Source organism: Galeopterus variegatus, unplaced genomic scaffold (genome assembly GCF_000696425.1).
Source record: "Galeopterus variegatus unplaced genomic scaffold, G_variegatus-3.0.2 Scaffold3, whole genome shotgun sequence".
Classification (NCBI taxonomy): domain Eukaryota; kingdom Metazoa; phylum Chordata; class Mammalia; order Dermoptera; family Cynocephalidae; genus Galeopterus; species Galeopterus variegatus.
The window spans coordinates 1860120-1879230 of NW_007726114.1; the positions used below are offsets into that span (position 1 = coordinate 1860120).

Genomic DNA, 19111 nt, shown 5'->3' on the forward strand with positions numbered 1-19111 from the left:
GCAACCCTCGGTGTTGCTCCCGTGCCTCGCTCAGCCAGTGAGCGGGAACCAGTCTGTATGTGGGATCCGAACCCTCGGGCGGGAGTGCCGCCGCGCTTCCCAAGCGGCGCACTATCCAGTGCGCCACCGGGCCGGCCCTCTTCTTTCTTTTTCTAAGGTAAAAGCTTAGATTATTGACTATAGAGCTTTCTTCTTTTCTAAATAGGCATTCAGTGCTATAAATTTCCCCCTAAGCCCTTCTTTTGCCACATCCCACAAATTTTGATAGTTGTATTTTCATTTTTGTTTAGTTCAAAATATTTTAAAATTTCTCTTAACTTATTTATTTATTTTTTTTGTCCTTTTTGAGACCGGCCACACCGTGCTCAGCCAGTGAGTGCACCGGTCATCCCTATATAGGATCCGAACCCGCGGCGGGAGCGCTGCTGCGCTCCCAGTGCCGCACTCTCCCGAGTGTGCCATGGGCTCAGCCCAAATTTCTCTTAATTTCTTCTACCCATATGTTATTTAGAAATGGGTTGCTTAATCTCCAAATATTTTTTGGATTTCCACCTATCTTTCTGTTAATTGGTTTCTAGCTTAATTCCATTGTGGTCTGAGGACATACTTTGTATAATTTCTATTCTTTTAAACTTGCTAAAGTGGGCTTTGTGGCCCAGAATGTGGTCTGTCTTAGTGAATGTTCCATGTGAGCTTGAGAATAATATGTATTAGATCCATATGTATTAGATCTCATAATAGTATTATTATTAGAGAATAATATGTATCGATTGATGATGTCACCCAGGTCAACTATATCCTTTCTGATTTTCTGCCTGATGGAGGATTGTTGAAGTCCAACTATGGTAGGAAATTATTGATTTCTCCTGGCATTTCTTTCAGTTTTTTTCTCATATTTTGACATGCTGTTATTAGGTACATATATATTAAGGACTGTTATGTTGTCTTGGAGACTTGACCCCTTTATCATTATGTGATGACCTTTTTTATCTCTGAAAATTTTCCTTTTTCTGAAGCCTACTTTGTCTGAAATTAATATAGTTACTCCAGCTTTCCTTTTATTAGTGTTAGCATGGTTTATCTTTCTTCATCCTCTTACTTTTAACTTATCTGTGTGTGTGTGTGTATGTATGTATGTATGTATGTATTTATTTATTTCAAAAGATGACTGTTAAGGGGATCTTAACCCTTGACTTGGTGATGTCAGCACCACGCTCTCCCAAGTGAGCTAACCTGCCATTCCTATATAGGGAACTGAACCCGTGGCCTTGGTGTTATCAGCACCACACTCTCCCAGTGAGCCATAGGCTGGCCCAGCTTATCTGTGTCTATATTTAAGATAGGTTTCATGTAGACAACAAATAGTTGAGTCTTGTTTTTTATCCATTCTGACAGTCTGTCTTTTAATTGGTATGGTTAGACCATTCATAGATATTTATAGTAATTATTGATATAGTTGGATTAATATCTACCACGTTTGTAACTGTTTTCTACTTGTTACGTTTGTTCTTTGTTTCTTTTTTTTTTCTTTTAATTTTCTAAACAGGTTGCAAACCTGGGAACTTTGTTTCTTTTTAAATTTCCTCTCTTTTTTTGCTTTCTCTGGGTTTAATTGAACATTTTATATGATTCTTTTATTTCTCTTCTCTTAGCGTATCAGTTATACTTCTTTTAAAAAACATTTTTCGTGGTTGCCCTAGAGTTTGCAGTATACATTTACAATGAATCCAAGTCCACTTTCAATAACACCGTGCTGCTTTGTGGGTGGGCAAGTACCCTATTACAGTGTTCCCAATTCCTCCCTGACATCAGTTATAACATTGCTATTGCTCATTTCACTTATCCAAATGCTATAATTACCTAATGCATTGTTACTGTTATTAGTTTGAACAATTATTAGATTCATTCAGACTAAAAAAGTTAATTTTTATTTTGCATTCATTTGTTCCTTCTTCAATACTCCATGTATGTCCAAGTTTGTAACTTACATCATTTTCCTTTTCTCTGGTAACTATTAACATTTCTTGTAGGGCAGGTCTGCTGGTGAAAATTCCCTCAGGTTTTATTTGTCTAAGAAAGTCTTTATTTTCCTTCATTTTTGAAGGATAATTTCACTGGATTCAGAATTCTGTGTTGGTGGAAGTTTTTTTTTTTCAGTGCTTTAAATATTTCCCTCCACTCTCTCCTTGCTCGCATGGCTTCTGATAAGAAGTCCAAGGTAATTCTAATCTTAGTTCCACCATAAGTAAGGCCCTCCCACCCCCACCCTGGCTTCTTTCAAGATTTTTCTTTGTCTTTTTTATTTCTTCTACTTTGAATATGATATACCTACATGTTGTGTTATTTTTGTTTTTAGTAGTTATCCTTCTTGCTGTTCTCTGAGCTTCCTGGATCTATAGACTGTTGTCTGTCATTAATTTTGGAAAATTCTCAACCATTATTATTTCCATTTTTTTTTTCCTTTCTCTCCTCCTCCTTCTTTTTAAAAAAAATTATAAAGAAGCAGAATTTATTTCTCACAGTTTTTGAGCCTGGGAAGTCCAAGGTCTAGGGAATGTGTCTGGTGAGGGCCTTCTTGGTGGGAACTCTTCAGAGTCCCATGGCATTGCAGGCAGTCACATGGTGAGAATGGCAAGAGCCAGTGTTACACCTTTTATAATTGTCCCACAGTTCTTGGATATTGTGTTCTATTTTTTTATTCTTTTTTCTCTTTGTATTTCAGGTTGGGGAGTTTCTATTGACATATCTTCAAGCTCACTGATTATTTCTTTTGCCACGACTAGTATACTGCTGAGCCAATCAAAAGCATTCTTCATTTTTGTTATAGAGTTTTTGATTTCCAGCCCATTGCCTATTTTTTAATTGGATTAATTGTCTTTTTATTGTTGGGTTGTAAGAGTTCTTTATAAAATCTCTACAGTAGATTTTTATCATAGATGATTCACAGATATTTTTTCCCATTCTGTGGGTTTTCTTTACACTTTCTTTCCTTTTTGTCTTTTTTCGTGTCCGGCAACGGATCGCAACCCTCAGTGTCGCGCCCGTACCGGACCGGGACCGGCAACGGGATCGCAACCCTTGGTGCTGCGCCCGCCCCTCGCTCAGCCAGTGAGCGGGAACCGGTCTGCATGTGGGATCCGAACCCTCGTCAGGAGCGCCGCCGCGCTCCCAAGCGGCGCACTGTAGCAGTGCGCCACCGGGCCGGCCCTTCTTTACACTTTCTTGATACTGCCCTTTGAAGCACCAAAGTTTTAAATTTTTTTCCAAAAGTTTTAAGTTTCGATGAAGTGCAACTTACCTATTTTTTCTTTTGGTTGCTTGTGCTTTAGGTGTCATAACTAAGAAACTATTACCTAATCTAAGGTAATGAAATTTACACCTCTGTTTTCTTCTACGTTTCATAGTTTTAGCTTTTATATTTAGGTCTTTGATCCATTTTTAGTTAATTTTTCATATATGATGTGAGAAAGGAGTCCATCTTCATTCTTTTGCTATGGATATCCAGTTGTCCTAGCAACATTTGTTGAAAAAAACTATTTTTTCTCTCATTGAGTAGTTTTGACAGCCTTGTTAAAAATCAATTGACTATAAATGTAAAGGTTTATTTTTGGAATATCAGTGCTATTGCATTGGTCTAGATGTCTGTCCTTATGCCAGTACCATGCAGTCTTGATTATTGTAGCCTTGTAATAAACTTAGGAATCAGGAAGCATGATTTTTCCAACTTCTTTCTTTTTCAAGATTGTTTTGGCTATTCTGGATCCCTTCCATTTCCATATGAATTTTAGGAATCAACTTGTGAATTTCTGCAGTGAAACTGGTTGAGATTTTTTTTTTTTTTTTTTTTGTCTTTTTCGTGACCAGTAAGGGGATCGCAACCCTTGGCTTAGTGTCGCCCGCACCGCGCTCAGCCAGTGAGCACACTGGCCATTCCCATATAGGATCCGAACCCGCGGCGGGAGCGATGCTGCGCTCCCAGCGCTGCACTCTCCTGAGTGCGTCACGGGGCCGGCCCGAAACTGGTTGAGATTTTGATGTGAATCACAGTTAATCAATGTGGAGAGTATTGCCTTTTTAGCAGTATTGTCCTCCCGTCTGTGAACAGGGGATGTCTTTCCATTTATTTAGGCCTCCTTTACAATGTTTTGTAGTTTCCTTGTATAAGTCTTGCACTCCTTTTGTTAAATTTATTTCTAAGTATTTTATTCTTTTTGATGCTATTATAAATGGAATCATTTTCTAAGTTTCATTTTTGAATTGTTCATTACAAGTGAGTAGAAATGTAACTGATTTTTGTATATCGATCTTGTATCCTGAAACCTGCTTGATAAACTCACTTGTTAGCCTCTAAAAGTTCATTTTGTGTGTGTGTTTGTGTGTGTGTGTGGATTCCTTAGGATTTTCTGTGTACATGAGTGTGCCATCTGCAGATACAGTTTTACTTCTTTCTTTCCAATATTATGTGCCTTTTATTTCTTTTTCTTTTCTTTTTTTTAAAAGATGACCGGCAAGGGGATCTTAACCCTTGACTTGGTGTGGTCAGCACCACACTCTCTCAAGTGAGCTAACCGGCCATCTCTATATAGGGATCCAAACCCGTAGCCTTGGTGTTATCAGCACCACACTCTCCCAAGTGAGCCACAGGCCGGCCCTCTTTTATTTCTTTTTCTTGCCTAATTGCTCAGGTTAGAATTTTCAGCCCATTGTTAAATAGAAGTAGTGAGAGTAGACATTCTTGTTTTTTCCTTGATGTTAGTAGGAAAGCATTTAGTTTTTCACCAGTAAGTATGTTAGTCATGGACTTTTTGTAAATGCACTTTAACAGATTGAGGAAGTTCCTTTCTATTCCTAGTCTGTCCAGTGTTTTTATCATGAAGGAATGTTTGATTTTTTCATGTTTTCTTTTGCATCAATTGGATAGATCATGTGAGTTTTGTCCTGTAGTCTATTAATATGTGGTATTGTATTGGTTGATTTTCATATGTTGAACCCTCCTTGCATTCCTGGGATAAATCTTGCTTGGTCATACCTTTTATATGTTGCTGGATTTGGCTTGGTGGTATTTGGCTGAGGATTTTTGCTTCTGTATTCATAAGAAATATTGATCTGTAGTTTTCTTGTGATGTCCTTGTCTGGATTTGGTATTAGGATAATACTGGCCTCATAGAATGAGTTGGGACATGTTCGCTCTTCTATCTTATGGAAAAGTGTGAAGTATGGGTGTTCTATTTTAAATGTTTGGTAGACTACACCAGTGAAGCCATCTATCTGGACCTGGGCTTTTCTTTGTTTTTTTTTTTAATCACTAATTCAATCTCTTTACTAATTATTGTACATCTATTCAGATATTCATTTCCTTCTTGAGTCAGTTTCAGTAGTTTGTGTCATTCTAAGAATTTATCCATGTCATGTAGGTTATGTAATTCGCTGCCATATAACTGTTGATAGTACTCCATTATAATCCTTTTAATTTCTATGTGGTTGGTGGTAATATCCCCTCTTTCATTTCTGAATTTAGTATTTGGTGTCAGTATAAATTGGTCAGTGTAGCTAAAGTTTTGCCAGTTGAGCTTTTCAAGGAATCTTGAAACCTTTGGTTTTGTTGATTTTTCTCTATTATTTTTCTGTTCCTTTATTTCATTTATTTCTGCTACACTCTTTTTCATTTCCTTTCTTGTGCTTGCTTCAGGTTAGTTTATTCCTTTTTTCCTCAGTTTCTCATGATGGAAGTTTAGATTATCAATTTGCAGTTTCTCTTCTTTTGTTTAATATCTGTTTACAGCTATAAATTTCTCTGTAAGCTTTGCTTTTGCTGGATCCCATTGCTGTGTTTGTTTTCTTTTTTCCTTTCAAGGAAAGGAAAGATGTTATTCCATTGTTTTTGAGCTTGCATTGATTTGAGCTTGCTTGAACAGTATGAAATTGCTGATGTTCAATTATGTTTGATGTACAGAAATGGCAATTTCCTATGTTTCACTCAGAGAGAGAGAGAGAGAGAAAACACAGCCTGTTACCTACTCTGAAGTAGCTTGTGGTCTATAGGAGGAGGGGGATAAATGAACCATTAAGTATGTTGCAGTAGGATAAATTATAAAGCCCCAAAGGAGGGGCACCTAATCACTTAAAAAGGAGAGAGAAGAAGCCTAATCAAGGAAGATTTCTGGCTGTTTGTCTTGCATTTTGAAGGAAGAAGAGCATTTCAGGTAGAAAAGATGAGGAGAAAACAATTTAGGCAGGGAAGCACATATGCAGAGAGGCATAGACAGAGGATGATGCATTTGGAGCCTAGAATGTGTGTTGAAAAGGAGATGAGGCTGGGGAGGAAAGTAGGTGATAGATTATGGAGGGTGTTGTATCACAGGCAAGGAATTGGACTTTTAGCTTGTAGGCTGTTGGGGAGCTTTTGAAGATTTCTAGAAGAGACCTTTGAATTATTTGTCCTGGTAGGTTTGGAAGTAAGCTGCTCTCCTTTGCCATGTCTGATAGTAGTTTTTTCCCCATCAGTAAAATGTTCCTTTTTTTTTTTTTTTTTTTTTTTGACCCACAGTTCACTGAGACTTTTTTGACAGAGAGGGACAAGCAATCCAAATGGAGTGGAATTCCCCAGCTGCTCCTTAAGCTGTATGCCACCAGCCACCTCCACAGTGACTTTGTTGAGTGCCAAAACATCCTCAAGGTAACTCTTAGGGGCCTTGGAAGGGCTGTATTCAAGGCCTCCAGGTGACACAAACTGTCTGCTTCTTTTTCCTCCTTTTCCTTTTTTTTTTTTTTAATAGCCTGTTTTTATTGTGTGAGCTGTAGAACATTTGAGAAGTTCAAAAAAAGTTCAAAGAAGAAAATAAAAATCACCTATAAGCCGCCCAACCAGAGATAATCACCATAGGTTCCCTGGGTGTATTCTTCTGGGCTTATTCATGCTTATTTTGTGGCAGTGCTTTCTTAACTTTGCGAGGTCAACACTGTGTGCTGGGATGTGGATGACATTATTTTTGAACAGGGCTTAAAAGATCTCATGGAAAGGGCCCTTGTGGTTGTTGATAATTATCTCTAATATAAGAAGATTGAAGGGGTCAGGTTCGATGGTTAGAGAGGGGTGGAAAGAGTGCAGAGACATTATGCTAGGGCAGTTCTCCAACTTCAGTGCATATCAGAATTACCTGGAGAGCTTGTTAAAAAAACAGTGCTGGGCCTCCTGACCCCTAGAGTTTCTGATTCAGTAAGTCTGGGGTTACTTTATCCAAATTGTAGCTTGGACTAGGCCCAAATTTGAATTTAGAGCATTAGCTCTAGCTGCAGTTAAAACCCATGTAAGTTACATTTGGTCATAATTAATCTGAATGATATAATTTTTTTCAGAGGTGAGGTTTTGATTATCATAAGTAAGTTATTCTATAGTATAATAGACAGTAGGTAAGCTTAGTCTTTACCTTTAAGAAGAGATGTTTTCATGTTCTTGATCTTCTCATAGTCTGATTGATAGAAATAATTATAGCCTCTTACATTTGTTTAGATGCTTTTCAAAGAATTGTACATTGTTTCATTTGATTCCTGTAGTATCTCTGAGATATGGAGTTGAGGTGAAATTAAGGGGGAGAGAAATCAATGTTTGTGAGTCCTTGCTGGGGGATGATTATTTCTTTTATTCATCCAGCAAATACTTACTTGAAACTTACTATGCACCAGGCTTTTCTGTAAGATTTTTTTTTTCTATTAGCTTCGTTCCATATGAACAAAGGATTCTGTGGCCCCCCAAAATTTGAGACCTACTACCCTATGTCTACCATATCAAATACCTGCTGTGTCTTGGAACCTATGGGGAATACACAGGATTTGTTTCAGTCTTGTCTTAAAGGAGCATTTAGTATAAGGAAGAAATATTATAAGCTTGTAAACAGATACAAAGTGAAAGTGCTAAATGCCAGACATGAGTTACACATTGCTTGGGGGTTTAGAAAAGCATCAGATTGCTTCTGGCTGGGGAAAATCAGGGAAGACTTCTTGCAGGTGACATTTGAGCAGTGATTTGGTAATCGTTTTAGAAGCAGTCACCATAAAACTTAGTAGCTTGAAATAACAATCACCATTTATGTCTAGCAATTATTGGTTGATTGAGTGGTTCCTCTGCTTCATGTGTTGGGTGGGATACAGAGACATCTGGACTGTCCAAAATGGCCTTGCTTACATCCTTGGCAGGTTGGTACTGGCTGTCAGGTGGGGATCAGCTAAGGATATTAGTCCTGGCTGCAGTTCTTCTCATGGACTCTCCAGGTGGCTATGTTGATCTTCTCACAGTATGATGGTTGGGTTCAAAGATGGCAAAAGCCAACTCTACTAGGCCTTCTTTTTTTTTTTTTTATTTTTTTTTATTTTTTTATTTTTTTTTGTCTTCTTCTCACAGTATGATGGTTGGGTTCAAAGATGGCAAAAGCCAACTCTACTAGGCCTTCTTAAGGCTTATGCTGAAAGTGGAATCGTGTCACTTCTGCCACATTCCATTAGTTGAGATGATTCATACCAGCCCAGATTCAGAGTGGGAAAGGACTGTATAGAGGCCTGAATACCAGCAAGTGTGGTTCATTGGGAAATATTTTTGTGCTCATTGGGACTCAAGTTGACTAAAATGCAAACTGATGTTTTAATGTCTGTTTTGGGTACTAAAACATAATGTCTTTATATACTCTTTTTTAAACTAGGAAATTTCTCCTCTTCTCTCCATGGAGGCTATGGCATTTGTTACTGAAGAGAGGAAATTTACCCAAGAAACCACTTATCCAAATACTTACATTTTTGACTTGTTTGGAGGTGTTGATGTAAGTAGCTGTTTAATATTACTATTGCTGTTACTACTACTTAATGGTTTGAGAATTTAACTCTTAAAATGGGAGACAGGGAACATTTCAGAATTTATAGGAAATATTTCAGATTTTAACTTTTAGAAGTTCAGTGTCATTCACCTGTGTTGAAGCAGCGTAGTTTTTACTTGGGAACAACTTATTCAAATTGATAATATATCCACCTTTTTTAAGCATACAAGGTGAAAAGTGTGTCTCCCAATTTCCCACTGTACCCTCCTCAGAAGCAGTTGTGATTACTAGTTCCTTATATGTCCTTCTAGAGATTTTCTGTGGTAATGCATGCGTGTGCCTGTATATGAAAATACCCCTGCACCCCCTCCACCATAGTTTATTTTCTCCCCACCTAGAATAACATACCTTATACATGGGTACACTCTTCTTTACCTTGCTTTTTTCATGTAACTCTCTAGCTTGGGATTAGTTTCACTTCAGTACATGTAAATCTGCCTTGTTATTTTAAATACAAGCTAAATAGAATTCCCTTCTGTAGTTGTACCATAATATATTTACCCAGGCCCCAGATGATGGGCATTTAGAGTTTTTCCACACTTTTCTATTGCGTACAAGGTTGCAGTAAAGATCTTGTATATACTTTTGTGTGCATGTGAGTATATACCTTTGGAAACAAAGCATATGTGTCTTTTATTATTTATAAACCTGCAGTTTATATACCTAAGGGTTTTTATCAGCTTGTATCACCAGTAACAAAGTATAAGAGTGCCTGTTTACCCACACCATCACCAATGTATTGTGTATATGTGTGTTTTTATGGACTTTGTTATTAAAGTAACCTTCAGACAGAAAATTACCACAAAATTACCACTTTTGTCACTACCGCCCAAATCGAGAAATAGAACATTACCAGCACTCAGAAGCCCCCTTCACTAAACAGTGTATTTTAAGTATTTACTAAGGAGATGTGGGGAAAAAATGGTATTCATAGTTTTTTTTTTTTTCCTTTTTGTCTTTTTTCGTGACTGGTAACGGGATCGCAACCCTTGGTGTCACGCCCATACCGCGACCGGCAACGGGATCGCAACCCTCGGTGTCGCGCCCGCACCGCGCTCAACCAGTGCGCGGACTGGTCTCTATATGGGATCCGAACCCTGGGCGGGAGCACTGCCGCACTCCCAAGCGCCGCACTCTACCGAGTGAGCCAGCGGGCCGGCCCCTCTTCATAGTTTTTTTTTACCAGCTTATTTTTTTGCATACCATATAATTCCCCTATTTAAAGTGTATAATCAGTGGTTTTAGTGTATTCACATATCTATATGGAACCCTCACCACAGTCAATTTTAGAGCATTTTTATCCCCCCCCCCAAAAAAAAAAAAAACTCCATCTGTTTTAGCTATTACTCCCCTATCTTTCTGACACTTCCCACTCCCACCCTAGGCAACCACTAATCTGCTTTTTGTCTCTATAGACTTCCCTGTTCTGGACATTTCATATAAATGGAATTATGTAACGTGGTCTTTTGTGACTGGCTTCTTTCACTTAGCATAATGCTTTCAAGGTTCATCCATGTTGTAGAATGAATCCATACTCATTTTTTTTTTTTTCATACTCATCCTTTTTATGGCCAAATAATATTTCGTTGTATGGATGTACCACATTTAGTATATCCTTTTGTCTGTTGATGGATTTTGGGTTGTTTTCACCTTTTGGCTATTATGAATAACACTGCTGTAAACATTCTTGTACAGGTTTCTGTGTGAGAATATGGTTTCATTTCTCTTGGGTATATGTCTTAGTCCAGTTCTCTTGCTTATAACAAAATACCCGGAACTGGATGATTTATGAGAAAATGAAATGTATTGCATACAGTTTGGGAGTCTGGGAAGTATAACAAGATACAGGAAAGAGCACAAATCTTAAATGTAGAGGTCCAGTTATTACAAACTGAACACTCTAATCAACGGAACTAACCAGCCAGCCCTTATACTTCAGTTTTAAAGCCCGGTTAGCTCAGTTGGTTAGAGCATGGTGTTGATAACACCCAGGTCAAGGGTTTGGATCCCCATACTGGCTAGCCGCCAAAAAAAAAGTTTTGTTTTCTTTAAAAATGCCTTTTCCACAAAAGTAAAATTTGAGTGATACACCTGCATTTATGTCATCAGCCACGTAGCCTTTACTCTTTGCTGCTCAGCATTTCTTTTCAGCAGTCCCATTGGTCCTATAGCATTTGTTCAGCAAGGAATTTACTCAGTAAAAACCAATGTATTTATAGGAGGAAAAAGAATAATGTAGGTCTCTAGCTTGATGTCCGTTTGCATTGAAAAGTGTGGCATTCTGTAGTAGGTGACTGTCCCATCTTATGACACTTTTGGATCCACTGTTCTTGATTTTGTGGGGTTTTTTTCTCCTGCTTTGATTTAGGTCAGCTTCTCTAGGAACCCCAGTCTTTTAATAAATATGGGCTTTTGCTTAGGTTGTTTTTCCACTTCACTACTCTTCATTTGGGTGCTTTTTTTTTTTTTTTCCTTTTTGTCTTTTTTCATGTCCGGCAACGGATTGCAACCCTCAGTGTCGCACCTGTACCGGACTGGGACCAGCAACGGGATCGCAACCCTCGGTGTCGCGCCCGCACCTCGCTCAGCCAGTGAGCGGGAACCAGTCTGTATGTGGGATCCAAACCCTCGGCGGGAGCGCCTCCGTGCTCCCAAGCAGCAAGAGAGTGTATGCCTGCTTTTATGGGGAAAATGACTCTTTCAATCTCATTGGTGGTTTCCCTGAGGGGACATGGGAAATCTAGATTTGTAGGTAAAAATCTCCCAGTTTTTCAGTATGTGCGGGCCAAGTGAAATATGTCTGTGGGCCAAGCATAAGCCGTAGTTTGGCATACAGGAACTTTTAATTTATTTATTGATATAATCCATTTTCCATTTGAAGTGAATTAATTTTAAACATAATAATCTGTGCATTTTAGCATCTTACATCTTGCTTGGGTGATTGCGACCTCTTTTGAAAAGCGTTTGTGTAGTGTGTCTCAAATCCTTAAAGATGAGTACTCATTTTTCCCTGCTGTTTCCTTTTCTGTGACTTTCTCCTGAAGAGATAAGTCAAAATGAGATAAAGCTTTGTATGCAAAGATATTTAGCATAGCATTCTTTGTAATGACTGAAAGTATCCACGAGGAGAAGGTAATGTTTATTCTATCCATTTGGTTGAATTTTATGAAGTCATTAATATAATATTAAAATGATAATAACATGGAAAAACTCTCGATTAAAAAAAGCAAGTTACGGGCCGGCCCAGTGGCGCACTCGGTAGAGTGCGGTGCTTGGGAGTGCAGCGGCGCTCCCGCTGAGGGTTCCGATCCCATATAGAGACCGGTCCCCTCACTGGTTGAGCGTGGTGCGGGCACGACACCGAGGGTTGCGATCCTGTTACCAGTCACGAAAAAAGACAAAAAGGAAAAAAAGAAAAAAAAAAAAAAAGCAAGTTACAAAATTGTAATATATTCTGATAATTACTCCATCTTTTCTAGAAGATGACCTTAAGTCTCTATTATACAAAGCAAAACAGGCCTGCATTAGGGCAGCTTTCATTGTTGTGCCAAGCCATGAAACTTCTTTCTTTTCTCTCCTACAAGTGCAGTTAACATTAAAGACAGATGTGCAGAAAGATGAGCCCAACACTTCTCCAGAAATGACAATCCATGATACAGGGGTATTTGAGAGTTTTTATTTTGTAATCTGTCATCTCAAGCAAAAATAGCACACATTCCCCGTCTCTCTCAGTTCACGATGTTGAATTATAGTGTCACGTTCATGCCAGGAGCAATCTCAAGAATGTGGATTTGCTTTCTGAAGTTTTGTTGCTGGTTTGAGATGGGCTTTCTCAGATCCTCCAGCAGAACTGTCTAGTCTTGGAGATTTGCCTGTTGGCTTTTTTTTTTAATGCTATGGGATCTTTTTTCTCCCATTTGGTTTGAGGTGTTTTGGATGTGCTGCCCAAATATTGGCCTGTAAGTAGAAGGGGCTAGAAGAAAAGTTTTGTGTTTTCATTCTTGTATTGCTCCTAACTTGATTTAAACAACAATAAAATAAAGTATAAAATAGATGTATATGGTGGATGTCTTTAAACATATGGGTGTAGTCATGTTCTCTATATAGATTACTTTAAAATGCTTTATTTAAGTAGAAATTGACTTTTTTTGAAAACACAGGTTCTCATTATAAAAGTAAAAATTGCTCATTAAAGAAAATGAAAAACTGTCTTTGGAACTGTCACCAAAATTCTGCCACTCTTAACATTCTGAAGTATTCTTTCTAACATTTATTTTTTCTGTTTATGTTAACTTAGAATTTGTTTAACAGAATTTTTTAAATAATAGCTTTATTGAAATTTTTTTACCATAAAGTTAACCCTTTTAACCACACTTAGTGTTAGTGGTTTTTAGTGTGTTCAGAAAGTTGTGCAGTGATTACCAGAACACATTCATCATGCCAAAAAGAAATCCCGTACCAGTTAGCAGTCAATCCTTATTCTCCACTTCCCAGCTCCTGGCAACCACTGATCTTTCTGTTCTATGGATTTGCCTTTTATGGTTATTCCATACAAACAGAATAATACACTATGTGACGTTTTATGTTTGGCTTCTTTAACTTAGCATAATGTTGTTTTAAATAACATATAATTCACATGCCATACAGTTCATCCATTTAAAGTGTATATTTTAGGGGTTTTTAGTATATTCACAGAGTTATGCAGCTGTCATCACATGTCGACTAGCCGTGTATGAAGATTCCAGTTTCTCCACATCCTTGCCAACAGTTATCATCTATCTTTTTGATTATAGCCATCCTAGTGGGTATGAAGAGGTTTTGTGGTTTTGATTTGCATTTCCCTGGTGGCTAATGATGTTGACCATCTTTTCATGTGTTTATTGGCCATTTGGAGAATGGTTTTTGGAGAAATGTCTGTTCACCTGCTTTGCCCCTTTTTTGATTGGGTATCTTTTTATTATTGAGTTATATTAGTTTCTCTATACTAGCTACTTATAAGTATATGATTTGCAAATGTTTTCTCCCATTCAACTATGAATTTCCATCTAAGGACTGCTTTAACTATATCATAAGTTTTGGTATGTTCATCCATCTCAGATACTTTCTAATTTCCCATGTTATTTCTTCTTTGACTCATTGATTATTTAGGATGAGTTTTTTAATTATCCACATATTTGTGAATTTCCCCCAATTTTTTCTGATTTCTAATTTCATCCCATTGTGGCCGGAAAACATACTTTGTATGATTTCAGTCATTTTAAATTTATTGAGGCTCGTTTTATGGCCTAACATATGATCTGTCCTGGAGAATGTTCTGTAAGCTGTTGCTGCATAGAATGTTCTATAGATGTCTGTTAGATCTAGTTGGTTTATGGTGTTCAAGTCTTCAGTTTCTTCGCTGATCTTCTGCCTAGTTGTCTATCCATTATTGAAAGCAGTGTATTTAAGTCCAACTATTATTTTTGAATTGTCTGTTTCCTTCAATTACATCAACCTTGGTTTCATGTATTTTAGGACTCTGTTGTTATGTGCTTATATGTTTGTAACTGTTATATCTTCCTGATGGATTGACTCCTTATATCGTTATAAACTGTCCTCCTTTCTCTCAACAGAATGGGTTTTTTTTTTTTTTGTCTTTTTTTTTTCCCCCGTGTCCGGCAACGGATCGCAACCCTCAGTGTTGCCCCCGTACCGGACCGGGGACCGGCAACGGGATCGCAACCCTCGGTGTTGCTCCCGCGCCTCGCTCAGCCAGTGAGCGGGAACCGGTCTGTCCGTGGGATCCGAGCCCTCGGGCGGGAGCGCTGCCGCACTTCCCAAGCGGCACACTATCCAGTGCGCCGCCGGGCCGGCCCAACAGAATGGGTTTTTTTTTTTTTGTCTCTTTTTTTTTCCCCGTGTCCGGCAACGGATCGCAACCCTCAGTGTTGCCCCGTACCGGACCGGGGACCGGCAACGGGATCGCAACCCTCGGTGTTGCTCCCGCGCCTCGCTCAGCCAGTGAGCGGGAACCGGTCTGTCCGTGGGATCCGAGCCCTCGGGCGGGAGCGCTGCCGCACTTCCCAAGCGGCACACTATCCAGTGCGCCACCGGGCCGGCCCAACAGAATGGGTTTTTAAAAGAAAAATATATGCATATTATCCCCAGCACCTTTAGAAATCAGTGTTAACAATTTATGGTATATCTTTTGAGACCTTTTTATAAACTTACATACACAAATGTTCCTTAAGCAAAAGAAAAATCATAGTACTAGTAATGTTCTGCAGCTTTTCAAAATTAAAGCCACATGGAATCCCAGAGATTACCTAATGTAACATACTTATTTTTAAAAATGAGAAAGCTGAGACCCAAGGAGGGGCATTGACTTGCCCAAGTTATATGGCAAATAGATGGCTGAGCTAGCACTAGAACCCAGGTTTCCTGGCTCTTGATACAATTCTCCTTCCACTGAACCTCACTGCCTTGTAGAACAAGAGGGTCTTGCAGTACCGTGACAGATATTTGGGCCATGAGTTATCACGGCAAAGATTGTTTTATAAGTTGTGTTTTGAATTAATTTTGAAGATTTTATCCAATTTTTTTTTGACAGCTCCTTGTAGAAATTCTTATGAGGCCTACAATCTCTATTCGGGGACAGAAACTAAAAAGTAAGTATACTTACCAGCTGTTGGTCCTCATTTCTCAACCTCCTGATATGGTAGCTGTTCCAGGAGTTGTTGTTCTTTCTCTTCCTAACTCTTAGCAGTGAGGACATGCCTTATATTCAGCTGCAGGGTGCTCTCTGCTCCCCACCTGCCAGCTAAGCAGCTCTTTTTATTCCTTCTGTACTGGGTAGAAATACAGATATGATACTTTAAAAGAAAAAGCATGAAAACCACTGGGGTAAAAGAATCACATCTTTGTAACTTGTCCTTTGGTCCAGCTTTTCTGTTTTCTTTGGAAATTCTTATTTCTCATATGTAGCTAGCTGAGAGCATAGGAATAACCTGGTAAGATCACTTCGTTTTATTAAAAAAAAAAAAAAAAAACCCTTGTTATAAGGGTGATACATGCTCTTTGTAAAAAGTCCAGTCATTACCAGAGTGTGTATGGTAAAAAGTCAAAGTGTTTTGGTAGTGCATTATTTTTTAAGCTGAGTGGTGGGTATATGGGTGCTATTCTATTATTTGTAACTTACACATGTTACAAATATTCTTTTTAGGTATTCAGTATTTAATTTAAAAAAAAAAAGAGTAAGTGTACTTTACTCTGGCATTAAAAGCCAAAGATCGATTAACATTTGATGAATGCCCTTCTATAACATTACATATGTATTTTTTAAATTAAAAAAATTTTTTTTACCCCTAACATCAATAGGACATACAAATAAGGCCTCATTTGTAAGTGCAGTAGTGGTTAAGAGGATTCATATTCACCTTTAATGTCTCAGCTCTGTACTAAGTTGGTCCTTCATGTTCTCTGTCTATCCTATTGCATGTAGCATCTTGAAATTACTTTTGGTGCACTTGTTTATTCTCTCTTCTTCTCTCTAGAGTTATAGTTTCCTTGAGAACTGAGGTTTGTTTTTGTGTTTTTTTGTTCACTACTATATCAGCTCTAGAATAGGTGTTGCATAAATACTTAATGAATGAGTGAATCCCAATTTCCTTTGAAAATGGAAGGTCTAGAAATATGAAGATCTAGTGATCTGGTGTTCCACTTTGCTCTGAGGTCATTAAATAAACAAATCAAAAAGCCCCAGTAGGTTGAAAGGTAGGGATGAGGGATGCAGGCCATCTGTATTGTCTCAAGATTATATGAGGCAACCCATCTCATCAAGCTAGCTTAACATGGCTGCCCATTGGGATCTCAGAGGGAGACCTAGCATTTTAGAGTATATGGCAGCATAGGAGTGAATGGAAACAGTTTTAAATATAAAAGCAATGCCAAACAAAACATCTTGGTCATGGTTCATACTCAATTTGACTCATGTTCTGGTTTTGAGATAGTGAAAATTAGGTTTCTTTTTTGTGCTACTCTCCTGTTTCTGTTCACAGAGAAGTAGCAAATTCTTTATTGGAATTAATAGTGGGTCAGTCATTAATAGCCAATCACCCATCACAAATAATTTTTTAGAAATACCTAAACAAAACACTCAATTGGTGTGAGTCTGTAGTAAAAATGTTATCCTTGTTTGCCACTAGTAGAACTTTTAATGGAAATTGATGACACAAGCAATCAAGATGCCTGTATTTTGGATTCAGGTAATTCTCCTTTTGCAAATATATCTTGAGAATCCAATTCAACACAAACATAAAAAGGCTACATGTATATATTAAGTTGCTTGTTTGTGATCTACTTGAATAGCAAAAAAAAAAAAGAGAAAAGAAAGAAAAAAACCCACTAAAACCCTGAATATATCCTAACAAGACACAAAGGGAAAATGGCTTTATTAAATTATAGGCCCACAACAGATAGAAATTAGAGGAGTTGAGGGCCAGCCCCCTCCACTGTGATGCAGGCAAGAAACAGCATGCCCGGGATCCTTAGGCAGGAGCCAAGGGCAGCAGCCCCCCCAGGAAACAGGCAGGGAGCGTGCCGAAAACTCCACTTCCTCACAGGTGGCCCACCATAGCCACAGCTGCTGCAAAAGTGGCTCAGTGCCATAGCAGTAGCCACAGCTACTGTCAGATGGCTCGTCAGACACCCAACTGCAGTGACTCAAGGAGAGTCACCAGTGGAGACCAGAAAAAGACCGTCACTCTCCTCAAAACTCCAGTGTAATGGAAGAAGCAACTGCTCTATCATGCCCCTGCTTAATTTCTGATTTTTAGCAATTTCTGTCCTCCCTCTTTTTTTCTTGGTGAGTCTAGGTAAAGGTTTGCAAATTTTGTTGATCTTTTAAAAGAATAATAAAAGAAGACTATTAAGCAGTTTACAAAGCACCATTGATGTAAATATTTTAATCAAATATTAACTATACAAAATTCTTTTAGGGTAGAATAATCTTTATGTATATTTGTGTAACTTGTTAAATATCATTCATTTTCTTTGACAGACTTTGTTATGGGAGATTGAAATGAAGCTCAAAACTTATTTCTAAAAAAAAAAAAAAAATATATATATATATATATATATATATATATATATATATTCCTCCCCTCTCCCCCCAAAAAAATTACTGTATCAAACCAAAAAGCAATATAGAAATTGGTTTGTAAGTTCTGATAGGCACTATGAAAATCTTGGTAGACAGGAACTGGAAGGAGGTATACTAAAAGGAAAATAATTATCTTAGAGGAGACCATAACAGTTCCTGTGTTCAGAAAATGTAATACTGTTACACTATCTTTTCAATGAGAAAATAACCAGTTATTCTCCTTTCACTTTCAGTAAGTGATGAAATGTCCAAGGACTGCTTGAGCATCCTATATAATACTTGTGTCTGTGTAAGTACCCCTGCCATTGGGGCTTCATTTATCTCCCTACTACATCTGCAGTGGTTGAGAAAGGAAGATTTGAGTGGGGGTGGCAGACATGAGAGCTATCTTCAGATATTGGGAGACTTGGACTTACTTTATATGTGCCTGCGAACCAGGAAATTATGGAGGGCAGAATTTTGTAGTAATTGTTGATAGCCAAGTTCAATCTTTTGGCCCTGGAGGTGTCCAAAGAGAGAATGAATGTCAAAGAGTGACAAATATTTGCAGAGTATGTGTGACTTTTAAGATTCCTTTTGGTTAAAGTGCAGTGTTATAACACCAAGGTCAAGGGTTGGGTCCCTGTACTAGCCAGCTGCCAAAAAAAAAAAAAAAAAAAAAGATTCCTTTGGTCTCCATTGTGCGCATTCCTTCATTTTCCTTGTTAGAAAACAAAACAAGAACCAGAAGCCTCATCCATATATTGAGCAGGACACTACTAGATTGACCACTGAGCCAGGAAGAATGGTGAATAAAGGAAGCAGTTTGATAGAAGGAAAAGACCATAGCACATAGCACATAGGACTTGATTTTGTGTTCTGGCCCTTGGCTTAGTATACCTCCCTGAGCCTTAGTTTCTTATCAGTAGAGTGTACTTAGAAATCATACTAACGTAATAAGGTTTTTGTGAGAACTAACAAGAGGTAGTAGATATGAAAGCACTTTGTAAAGCAATATATAATTGTTAGTTTTCATAAGACATAGTACCTGTCTTTTAGGAACTTCTGGTATGGTAAACTGTGTAAACAGCAAATCAGAATACATGGCAGAATAAGACAAGTGCTATTA

At 38.2% G+C, this 19111-nt stretch overlaps 1 protein-coding gene across 3 annotated transcripts in view; it reads left to right on the forward strand.

Moving 5' to 3' along the window:
* The window catches only part of TRPC4AP (transient receptor potential cation channel, subfamily C, member 4 associated protein), a 94182-nt gene that overhangs the window by 11615 nt on the left and 63456 nt on the right, over positions 1-19111 (forward strand). For all 3 annotated transcript variants that reach the window (XR_550426.1, XM_008571946.1, XM_008572025.1), the window contains exons 2-5: positions 6548-6676; positions 8694-8810; positions 15454-15511; positions 18237-18292. Coding sequence is in view for 2 of the 3 variants with exons in the window: in XM_008571946.1 (XP_008570168.1) it covers positions 6548-6676; positions 8694-8810; positions 15454-15511; positions 18237-18292 (360 nt within the window). In the remaining variant the exon portion in view is untranslated. The remainder of the gene's footprint in view (positions 1-6547; positions 6677-8693; positions 8811-15453; positions 15512-18236; positions 18293-19111) is intronic.